This window comes from Bos taurus, chromosome 1, assembly GCF_002263795.3.
Source record: "Bos taurus isolate L1 Dominette 01449 registration number 42190680 breed Hereford chromosome 1, ARS-UCD2.0, whole genome shotgun sequence".
In the NCBI taxonomy this organism is placed as follows: Eukaryota; Metazoa; Chordata; class Mammalia; order Artiodactyla; family Bovidae; genus Bos; species Bos taurus.
In genome coordinates, this window is record NC_037328.1 from 71,608,887 (window position 1) to 71,621,427 (window position 12,541).

Genomic DNA, 12,541 nt, shown 5'->3' on the forward strand with positions numbered 1-12,541 from the left:
TACATACTGCACAACAGCCTTTAAATTTTTTTTCAAAACAATACTAAACAAAACACTTAGGTATATGTATGTGATTAAGCAATCTTTAAAAAGCAAAAGAATGAGAAACACAAACTGTTGATATTCTAGTTTTGGGGTTGGATAATAACTAGCAGTTTTCATTATATTATAAATAAAAATTATAGATTAGAACAAGAAAGGGAAAAAGAAGGTCACACACGACTAAGGATGATAGTGTTATGAACCTAAGGATTATGAATAAACAATTTTGTGCATCCAAGCTCCTAAATAGGATAAAAGAAAAAGAGAAGGGACCTAGCAGAGGGAATGGAAATAGCAAACAGATAATGAAGAGTCATTTTTCAGGTCCTGAGTAAAGAAAGGCTAGTATTCAGATGTGTAAATGTCATTTAAATATTTTTGGCATGTAGAATTTCAGTCTTTCAGGAAAAAAAGACATCAAAGTGATTTTTAAAACAATGGATTTTTTATACTTACTGCTAAAAGCTTATCTCCAATCTGAAGTTTACCATCTTTATGAGCTGCTCCTCCTTCAATTATTTTGGTTACATAGATGCTATTATCCCCAGGAATATGCTGATTTCCAACACCTCCAGCAATGCTAAACCCAAGACCTGTTTGGAAAACACTAGTTTTACAATTTTACCCATAAATGTAAACCTAAGTTCAGAAAGAAATGACTAAAAAGTAGAAAACAGATTCTATAAGGTGATAATTTCACCAAACTAATCCTTTTTAAAATACAAAAGAATCTATTTACCTATTTTTAAAATCCTAAGTATTTTGTAATCAGGGGCAATTACAAATTAAGTGCTCCTACAGTTACAAGTAAGTACCTTCCCCTTCCCTCCTAGGTACTTCTTAAAGTGTCTCATGCATTTGTGTTAGGTCAAAGAATTCATGTAGAATTGTTTCACTTTTGTTTCCATCATAATTGCATTTCTTACTAACACTTATAATACTTCCACAAGATTAAAACAACTGAGGGAAAAAAAAATCAATGGTGGGCAAAACTAACAGCTTTAGAAATGCAGATGTTTTTGTTCTTTTTCAATATTCTATGAATTACTTTTAAGTAAGGAATCTCAGTAATTCATAATTCCCATGGCCTTAATACCAAACTTGTAGCTCTCTATTCATTTTTCATGAAGCCACGAATGAGAATCAGTATTTCCATTTATCCTCAATTCCATCCATGTTTTCAAAATTCAGATCACATCCTAATAGTCTTCACTGCAGATATAACTATTAATGATATGCTCATTAATATTTTCTTCTATCCTGTGTATCCGTATTTAATATACTTTGTAGATTAATGACTACAAGTTAATATTAATGCTATACATGACTTCAAAATGTTTATGCCGAATGCTACTTAAAACAAAAATCATTAGAAGTAACAGATTATAAAATTCACTAAAGTGAAAGTGAAAGTTGCTCAGTCATATCTGAATCTTTGCCTGCCAGCCTGTAGCCCGCCAGGCTCCTCTGTCCACAGAATTCTTTAGGCTGGAATACCGAAGTGGGTAGCTGTTCCCTTCTCCAGGGGATCTTCCCAACCCAGGGATCAAACCCTGGTCTCCCACAATGCAGGTGGATTCTTTACCATGGGAGTCACCAGGGAAGCCCCACCCCTCCAAATTCAGTAAATTCTATAGATTACCAGTATTGCTAATCTTAGAATGTGTGTCATATATAACTTAAGAGTTACATGTCACTTAAGAGATTTCTTACTTAATAATTTGTTTTTGTTTGATTTAGTTCATACCTTTAGGACCTTTAATGAGCTTTATCTCCATTATTTTTTCTGATACTGGTTTCCGTCTTTTTACATACAAGCGTACAATAGATCCTGCTTCTTTCAAGGCTTCAACTGCTTTGCTATGTGTTACATCACGAACATCTATTTCATTTACTCGCAAAATACAGTCATTGACTCTAAGGAAAAATTAAAAATAAAAATGAAATATTAAAAATTTAATATCGATTTTTCACTTTGCCAATTTTTATTTTCACATTTTTAAGGTTAACTACTACGATTTTTTCTGAGAAGAAACTTCATGTTAAATTTCAATATATCAAATACTTATATAAATACAAACATTTCTCAAGGGCCATCAAAGGAAATAGTGCAAATAATAGATTATTTTACAAAAATATTAAATGATAATGACAGCTGTCTATGTACAGAAATTAAAATACTTTAGAAAAACAGAAAATACTTATTTAGTACTAATCACAAGCTACAAACTTCTTTTAGTGTTTTAACCCTTACAACAACCTGTAAGGTGGATCTATCTATATCCCTATTTTACACATGGAAAAACTGAGGCACAAAGTTTAAATAACATTCCCAAAGCCACCCAGATAATGACCAGTAGAGCAGTGATTCAAAGATAAGAAATCTAAGGCTTAGACTGAATAACTAGCTTAACGTCACAGTGGAAAATCAGATTAATTGATTGATTTATTAAAAAATAAACTGATCTCCACGTGGGGTTCACCCCAGAGATGCAGGGATTCTTCAATATATGCAAATCAATTAATGTGATATACCATATTAACAAATCAAAGGATAAAAACCACACGATAATCTCAATAGATGCAGAAAAAGCTTTTGACAAAATTCAACATGTATATATGATAAAAAACTCTCCAGAAAGTGGACATACAGGAAACCTACCTCAACATAATAAAGGCTATACATGACAAACCCACAGCAAACATTATTCTCAATGGTGAAACACTGAAAGCATTTCCTCTAAGATCAGGAACAAGGGTACCCACTCTTGCCACTATTATTCAACAAAGTTTTTGGAAGTCCTAGTCATGGCAAGCAGAGAAGAAAAAGAAATAAAAGAAATCCAAATTGGAAAAGAAAAAATAAAACTGTCACTGTTTGCAGATGACATGATACTGTATATAGATAGAGCCACCAGAAAACGATTAGAGCTAACCAATGAGTTTAGTAAAGTGGCAGATACAAAATTAATACACAGAAATCTCTGCATTTCTACGCACTAACAATGAGAAATCAAAAAGAGAAATTAAGGAAACAATCCCATTTACAACTGCAACAAAAAGAACAAAATACCTAGACATAAATCTGCCCAAGGAGGCAAAAGACCTGTATGCAGAAAACCAGAAGACACTAATGAAACAAAATCAAAGATGACACAAAGATGGAGAGATATACCACATTCTTGGATTAGAAGATTCAACATTGTGAAAATGACTATACTAACCGAAAACAATCTACAGATTCAATGAAATTCCTATCAAATTACCAATGGTACTTTTCATACAACTTTTGAGTTGACCAAAAAGTTTGTTCTGATTTTTCCCTACAACTGTATGGAAAAACCCAAACAAACTTTTTGGCCAACCCAATAGAAAAATTTTGTTAACAATTTATATGGAAACACGAAAGACTCTGAAAAGGACTTCCCTGGTGGTCCAATGGTTAAGAATCCGCCTGCCAAGGCAGGAAACACAAGTTCAATCCCTGGTCAGGAAAGATTCCATGTGCCATGGAGCAACTAAGCCTATGTGCCATAGATGCTGAAACCAACGTACTCTAGAGCTGGTGCTCTTCAACAAGAGAAGCCATTGAAATGGGAAGTGTAGCTCCCACTCATTGCAACGAAAAGTCGACTCCACTCACCAAAACTAGAGAAACCCAGCAATGAAAACCTAGTACAAAGCCATAAGTACATTAATTTAAAAAGAGACTCCAAATAGCCAAAGCAATCTTGAGAAAGAAAAATGGAGCTGGAGGTATCAAGCTCCCTGACGTTATACTATACTACAAAGCTACAGTAATCAAGATAGTATGGTACTGGCACAAAAACAGAAATACAGATCAATGGAACAAGATAGAAAGCCCAGAGATAAATCCATGCACCTGTGGGTACACCTTATCTTTGACAAAGGAGGCAAAACTATACAGTGGATAAAACAGTCTCTTTAATAAGTTATGCTGGGAAAACTGGACAACTATATGTAAAAGCATGAAATTAGAACATTTCCTAACACCATGGACAAAAATAAACTCAAAATGGATTAAAGACCTAAATGTAAGGTCAGACATTACAAAACTCTTGGTGGAAAACATAGGCAGAACACTCTTTGACATAAATGACAGCAAGATGCTTTTTGATCTACTTCCTAGAGTAATATGAATAAAAATAAACAAATGAGACCTGATAAACTTAAAAGCTTTTGCACAGCAATGAAAATCATAAATAAGAGAAAAAGATAACCCTCAGAATGGGAGAAAATACTTGCAAATGAAACAACTGAAAATGGATTAATCTCCAAAATACAAAAGGAGCTCATGCTCAATACAAAAAAAACCTCAAACTATCCAATAAAAAAAATGGGTGGAAGACCTGAACAGACATTTCTACAAAGAAGATATATATAGATGGCTAACAAACATGTAAAAAGTTGCTCAACTTCACTAATTATTAGATAAATGCAAATCAAAACCACAACAAGGTATCATCTCACACCAGTCAAAGTGGTCATCAAAAGATCTACAAACAATAAATTTTGGAGAGGGTGTGAAGAAAGGGATCTCTCCTGTACTGTTGGTGGGAATGTAAATTGATACAGTCATGATGGAGAACAGTATGGAGGTTCCTTAAAAAACTAAAAAGTAGAACTGCCATAATACCCAACAATCCCACCACTGGGGATATACCCTGAGAAAACTGTAATAAAAAATATACATGTACCCCAATGTTTACTGCAGCACTATTTACAACAGCCAGAACATGGAAGCAACTGAAATGTCCAGCAACAGATGAATGGATAAAGAAGATGTGGTACATATATACCATGGAATATTACTGCACCATCAAAAGGAATGAACTTGGGTCATTTGTATTGATGTGGGTGAACCTAGAGTTTGTCATACTGAAGTAAGTCAGAACCAGAAGAACAAATATCATACATTAACACACACACACATATATGAAATGTAGAAAAATGGTACTGATGAACCTATGTACAGGGTAGGAATACAGATGCAGACATAGAGGACAGATTTGTGAACCACTCAGCTGGAAGGAGAGGGTGAGATGAACTGAGAGTAGCACTGACATAAACACTACCATGTGTGAAACAGATAGCTAGTGGGAAGCGGCTGCGTGGCACAGGGACTCAGCTCGGGACTATGTGATGACCTAGAGTGGCGGGATGGAGGTCCAAGGAGGGAGGGGATATATGTGCACATATAGCTGATTTACTTTGTTATTCAAAAGAAATGAACACAACATTGTGAAGCAATTATACTTCAATAAAAATAAATAAATTGACCTTAGTTTCAATCGCATGCTATTCATGTAGAAAACAAAAAGATGGTCATCTCATATTGTGCAGGAAAGGGGAACAAAACACAATTAAAATATTTCAAGTGATCATGCTAAACTTCTATAATATATCAAATTAAGTTTAGAGAAAAGAAATTCTATATCCAAAGACAGTGATACCTTACAGTTAGTACTACAGGTCAGTTCTCCAGTGGAACAAATGGAACATTTTAATTTTCATACAAGAAGCACAAATAAAAGGCAAATAACAAAATCAGGAAGTATATGCCTACATTTACATGAATATTCAAATTATTAATTTTATATCTAACTTCATTAATATACAACTTGTCATATTCAGTGAGAAGTTTAGAAACTGAAGAGCTGCATAAGGCACCAATAGCCTTAAAATAAAATATTCTTTCTCACAGACCATATAAAATTTTAGTTCTAAAATTTTTAGAAAACTGTCACCATGTGTAAAAAACAACAAACAAGGCAACAGGAAAAGTGCCACAATCTATGATCTATGATTATGTCTAAGGAAACAACAAAGATGCCAAAGATCTTTGTTTAACAAGATACTAAGGATATCTTCTGAAATGGAACATTAAACAAAAGACCAGGTACTTACATTTATTCAATTTAGGAAATAGGTTAATTTACTTAAAGTTTGCATTAATCTTTTCTCTTTGTGGTGCATGTGTGTGTGTGTGTGTGTGTGTTATTCGCTCAGTCGTGTCCAACTCTTTGTGACGCCAGGGACTATAGCCCACCAGGCTCATCTGTCCAAGGGATTCTCCAGACAAGAATATGGAGTGCATAGCCATTCCCTTCTCCAGGGAATCTTCCCAATCCAAGGATCAAACAACCTGGGTCTATTGCACTGCAGGCAAATTCTTTACCACCTGAGCCACCAGGTATGAGATAAAAACTCAGGATATATATGATTCCCTACCCTGCTTATTTAACTTACATGCAGAGTACATCATGAGAAATGGTGGGCTGGAAGAAGCACAAGCTGGAATCAAGATTGCTAGGAGAAATATCAATAACCTCAGATATGCAGATGACACAACCCTTATGGCAGAAAGTGAAGAGGAACTAAAAAGCCTTTTAATGAAAGTGAAAGAGGAAGAGTGAAAAAGTTGGCTTAAAGTTCAACATTCAGAAAACTAAGATCATGGCATGTAGTCCCATCACTTCATGGCAAATAGATGGGGAAACAGTGGAAACAATGTCAGACTTTATTTTTGGGGGGCTCCAAAATCACTGCAGATGGTGACTGCAGCCATGAAATTAAAAGACGCTTAGTCCTTGGAAGGAAAGTTATGCCAACCTGCTGCTAAGTCGCTTCAGTCGTATCCAACTCTGTGCGACCCCACAGACGGCAGCCCACCAGGCTCCCCCATCCCTGGGATTCTCCAAGGCAAGAACATTGGAGTGGGTTGCCATTTCCTTCTCCAACGCATGAAAGTGAAAAGTGAAAGTTAAGTCGCTCAGTTGTGTCAGACTTTTAGCGACCTCATGGACTGCAGCCTACCAGGCTCCTCCGTCCATGGGATTTTCCAGGCAAGAGTACTGGAGTAGGGTCCCATTGCCTTCTCCAATGACCAACCTAGATAGCATATTCTAAAGCAGAGACATTACTTTGCCAACAAAGGTCCGTCTAGTCAAGGCTATGGTTTTTCCAGTAGTCATGTATGGATGTGAAAGTTGGACTGTGAAAAAAGCTGAGCGCAGAAGAATTGATGCGTTAGAACTGCAGTGTTGGAGAAGACTCTAGAGTCCCTTGGACTGCAAGGAGATCCAACAAGTCCGTTCTAAAGGAGATCAGTCCTGGGTGTTCTTTGGAAGGACTGATGCTAAAGCTGAAACTCCAATACTTTGGCCACCTCATGCTAAGAGCTGACTCATTGGAAAAGACTCTGTTGCTGGGAGGGACTGGGGGCAGCAAGATGAGGGGATGACAGAGGATGAAATGGCTGGATGGAATCACTGACTCGATGGACATGAGTGTGGGTAAACTCCAGGAGTTGGTGATGGAGAGGGAGGCCTGGCATGCTGCAATTCATGGGGTCGCAAAGAGTCGGACACGACCCAGCGACTGAACTGAACTGAAACCTTAAGTAAGTTTATACATGTTCCCCACCCAGAAAATAACTGAAAATACAATGGGAAATCTACAATTTCTACACATTTGCTCAGTAATATTTAAATCATTAATCAAAATTATTATTCAAAATGTTTAATTTCTAAGATAAAACTGAATTCCTAAATGAAAAGAGGGAAACAATGCTTAAAGCATAATTATCTCATTCATTCATTTGATTTTTGAGCATCTACCATATGTTAGTTATTATGATAATATTTCTTATTTGTATTTATTGTTTATTTTCTCTCAAGAAAAAGATACAAAGAAGATTTGGTATCACAACATCAAGTACAAAACATACCGCAATCTTCCATCTTGGGCAGCTGCTCCCCCTGCAATAATTTTAGTAATGAAAATACTTGAGTCATCTCCAATGTGTGGGTTGTCTGTACCTCCTGCAATGCTGAAACCAAGCCCTGAATTTCCCTGGGAACAGAGGGGGAAAAAGTGACATTGAAAAAAAATTATTGATAGGTTCCTGTCACTATATGACCTAGAAACTGTACTAACATAGGCAACATGCATATAAAGACATATATATATAGGGAGTAAGATGACTTTTAAATTAAAAAATACAAGGAAAGCTATTCTTTTCTCTATGAATTCAGGGGTATTACTGCTGAATAGGTGACGCTGAAGATGTACCGAGTACTTTCAGAGTTTAGTCTACAATTCTTTCTTAAAAGTATGCACAGTTCTTCCTTGTAGAGGTGTCACTATCAGGTCTCTTTCTTTTAGACTGCATCTAGCTCATGTTTGGTAAGGCAAATTGATCCCAAGAGGAAAACGCTTAAGTGATCCTTGTGCTGCTGTTATTTCCAAGTAGGTAATATCGATATATTATTTCAGCCTGTTAAGAAGGGGATACTTGGTGGGGCTTTGCTTCTGCTAACTTTGCCATCAACTTATTTTAAAATTACCAAATTTTATCAGTTAAGTAACACTGCCATCATCCTTGAGGTGTTTAACCAAGAAACCTACCTGACTAGCAAAAGGCATTTTTTAAATACTGAAAGTATAACTAGATAATTTAACATTGGTAAGCTTTCTTGACAGCAAAGTTAATTTTGCCAAAGCAGCATTGCTTCTTGCTCATTTTATGTACTGATTTTTGAATATTTTCTTTGAAGGAAGGGTTCTCTACCAGTACAAAAAGAAAAACTGATCTCAAAGGTATTAGACATTTATTTTTTCAACAATGATTTAACTTTGGTTTTCAGTGAGTTCAAATTAGTGGGTGTATCTGGATGTATTACTAAACTATATAAAATACCTTAAAATTTCACTCAATTATGATAGTCCTAAAATTCTATTTTAATAAAAAAATTTTTTCAGTCTAAACTCTTTAAAAGTTACTAAAGTGGCAGTAAATAGTATAAAAAGGTTGTATGGGAACACCAAGATACTCAGGTATTCTTTTTTATTTGCTTTAAAAAATCAAGAAATAATTACAAATAATTTTGTGTAGGTTTTAGGTATATAACATGTTGATTTGATATATTTATATAGAACAATATGATTACCACTTTATTTAGCTTACTTTATTTAGATTACCACTTTATGTACTAGCTTTATTTAGCTAACACCTCTATGAGGTCACATAATTGTCATTATTTTTTATGGTGAGAACATTTAAGAACTAGTCTCATGCAATTCTGAAGTATATAATACAGTATTGTTGACTATATTCACTATGCTGTGCATATAAGAAGTCTGAAACTTATTCATCATCTAATTCCAAGTTTGTACACTTTAACAATATCTCCCAAATTCCTGGTATTCAAGTCCTTTAATCAGTGAAAAATACAAAGTACAGTTCTGACTAAAAGAATTTAAAAGGTACTAGGAAAAAATGAAAACATGAATGAGGTAAAAAGTTAGGATTATGTCAAGAAATCTCAATAAAGCTGGGGGGGAAACCAACAAAATGCCACATTAAAATGTGCATAATACATTAATATTGTTTACTTGTAAGACTCAGTCAGCTACCTCACTTGAATAGGTGGCCCAAATTCAGGTAAACAGTCAGTATAAAATCTATTACACATGTAAAAGACCCTCTGCGGTCTATTTTCACTCAGTTTATCTGGCTACAAACATAAATCTAATCCTTTAGGAACTTCAAATACACAGATATTCAGTTACTTAGAAAAGTCACTTATGTAAAGCACCTCATTTTCCAAAAATGATGGTCAGACAAGGTGACACTGCTAAAATATAGCATCAATTGAATGCAGATATTCTTAAGGGGAAAATATATCAAGAAAATCCACACATCTGAATTGTGAGTGTGCGTGCATGAGTTTAGTCATGTCTGACTATTTTTGACCCCGTGGACTGTAGCCCACCAGACTACTCTGTCCATGGGATTCTCCAGGCAAGAATACTGGAGTGGGTTGCCATTCCCTTCTCCAGGGGATCTTCCCAACCCAGGGATTGAACCCACATTTCCTTCATCTCCCTACATCTGAATTGCACCTGTAAATTATTTTCTGACTAGGGAATGCATAATAAGAAGTTTTCAGTAAGGTCTTTTCCAGTAATCCTATGGTTATTATTTTTCTAGGAAACAAAACTGATACAATGATCAAGTTATTAGCTCAAGAGACAAAATACTCATTTAAAATAAATAATACTTCATTATATGAAAACTAAATAATAAAATTAAAAACTGAGAAAATTTGAGGTATTGTCAGTCTAGAGCAGCACAAGAAGACATAATAACTAAACGTAATATGATATTCCAGATAGGATTCTGGAAGAGAAAAACAAAAAGGAAATTCAAATAAAGTATAAACTTAGGTTAATAATAATGTATCAGTGTTACTTCACTGGTTGAAACAAATGTATTTTAGTATTGTAAGATGTTAATAAATTGGTGAAACTGAGTCTAGGGTAAATGGAAACTCTTTGTACTACTTTTCTACAAATCTAAAAATTTTTAAATAAAAGTTTACTTTTTAAAAAAGTTCTTAAAGAAAAGCCACATGTTCATACATGTTCAAAAGCAACATGAAAATACCACAGCTAATTTTATGATATGTGGATTTATTAAAGAAACTAATATTACATGGTTCTGCTTTTGAAAGATGATCTTCCTTAGATTCTATATGAAAGAGCAGTATATTTAAGAGTTCTTTAAAGAAACAGATTTCTTTTCATTAAAGCTTAAGATAATGAATAGGCTTTTACCCTTTCAAGTGTGATTTCTTCATATTCATAATCTGCATCAGTGCCATTAACCTAATAGGGGAAAAGAAGCATGGAAATTTAGAGTGTAAAATTTTAAATGACAAGACAATTTTTGTATTTCTTTTTTTTCCCAATTTTTTTTTTAAATAGAAGGATAACTGTTCATAGAATTTTGTGGTTTTTTTGTCATACATCAACAAGAATCAGCCATAGGTAGACCCATGTCCCTTCTCTTCCAAACCTCCCTCCCACCTCCCTCCCCATCTCACCCTTCCAGATTGTCACAGAGCCCGTTAAATGAAACCCTGCTAAATGTGATAGTAATCAAATAACTTGGCTTGATTCTAATAATTCTGAGAAAGATTTTCAAGGAATGGAACAGTGCAAATGTGATTAATGACATTTATGATACTGTGACTTTCAAATACAGAAAGGGTACACTCAGCTTTTAATACTTACTGAACTCTTGACCCTGTTCTTCCCTTTAATTCACACATCTAAATAGCTACCAATTCCTCCTGACTTAAATACTTCAGTTGTTCCTGAAAACCATCACTTCTTCATTTTCGTTTCTATCACTTTGGTTCAAGTTGTTATTAATCTCTTCTGGGCTATAGCAAATGTAATCTACTCCATCTCTTAGATTACTATTCTTCACTGCTCAAATCATTCTAATGTGTTTTACACAGATGGATCTTCATGGAACCCATGTATCACATACTTTCTCCAAAATTCTCTGAAACTCTCATACAAGGCTCTGTACGAACTGATCCAAATCATGATTCAACTTCATTCCAAACATGTGTCTCCCCTCTTCATGAGCCTTATATACCATTAAATTTAAATGATTTGCTCTGTCCTTTACATTTCCTTCAAGTTCTCACCTCTATAATCTTTCTGGTGGTATGAAACTGAGCAAAGTAATCTCATAAGTCAAATACAGATTGTGATAAACTGAATCTCTATATGCCTCCCATCTTCCATTCTAAGTGCTCTTCTGCAATATGATTAAACCACCCTACCATCAAGAGGTATTTCCCCTTCCCTTGGATCTAGGCAGGTTCTAGATGACTTCTTGGAGAAGGCAATGGCAACCCACTCCAGTACTCTTGCCTGGAAAATCCCATGGGCGGAGGAGCCTGGTGGGCTGCAGTCCATGGGGTCGCTAAGAGTCGGGCACAACTGAGTGACTTCACTTTCACTTTTCACTTTCATGCATTGGAGAAGGAAATGGCAACCCACTCCAGTACTCTTGCCTGGAGAATCCCAGGGACGGAGGAGCCTGGTGGGCTGCCATCTATGGGGTCGCACAGAGTCAGACACGACTGAAGCGACTTAGCAGAAGCAGCAGACGACTTCTGCTAAACAGAGAGTGGCACAAATAATGCTCTGCGATTTTGGAATATAGGTCATGTGATGCCTTGTAGTGTCCGCCTTGTTATAAGAATGCACCTTCTACGAATTCAGAACCTGTAATGTGAGGAAGTTCAAAGACCCTACGAGGTGATTTAAATGAAGGAGCATCAAAGACCTCTGGCCAAAAGCCCCAGCTGCATTTCTACCCAGCAATTGGCACTGACTGTTGGCAAATGGTAAATGAGGCAGTTTTCGGTCTTCCAGTCTTTTCCCATGTCCCAGCCAAGATCATGTGAAGCAGAACTATCCAATTAATCCAGAAAATCATGAGAAATAATTATTTTTTAAGCCACTGTGTTTCACGGTGGCTTGTTATACAGCAATAGAATAACGAAACAACAGAAGAATGAAATCTATGTAAGCCACTTTGTTTTCTTACTATACTATAAGAAAGCAACCCCTAATTCAGGTTCAATTCATGAGACAATTTAATAACATCATT

General features: G+C 35.5%; 1 protein-coding gene across 16 annotated transcripts in view; it reads right to left on the bottom strand.

The window, feature by feature from the left end:
* DLG1 (discs large MAGUK scaffold protein 1) overlaps window positions 1–12,541 on the bottom strand; it is a 270,955-nt gene that overhangs the window by 97,539 nt on the left and 160,875 nt on the right. For all 16 annotated transcript variants that reach the window (XM_024994948.2, XM_059888069.1, XM_024994955.2 and 13 more), the window contains 4 exons: window positions 10,684–10,734; window positions 7,793–7,917; window positions 1,790–1,959; window positions 499–635 (listed from right to left, as the gene is read on the bottom strand). In XM_024994948.2, coding sequence (XP_024850716.1) covers window positions 499–635; window positions 1,790–1,959; window positions 7,793–7,917; window positions 10,684–10,734 — 483 coding nt within the window. The remainder of the gene's footprint in view (window positions 1–498; window positions 636–1,789; window positions 1,960–7,792; window positions 7,918–10,683; window positions 10,735–12,541) is intronic.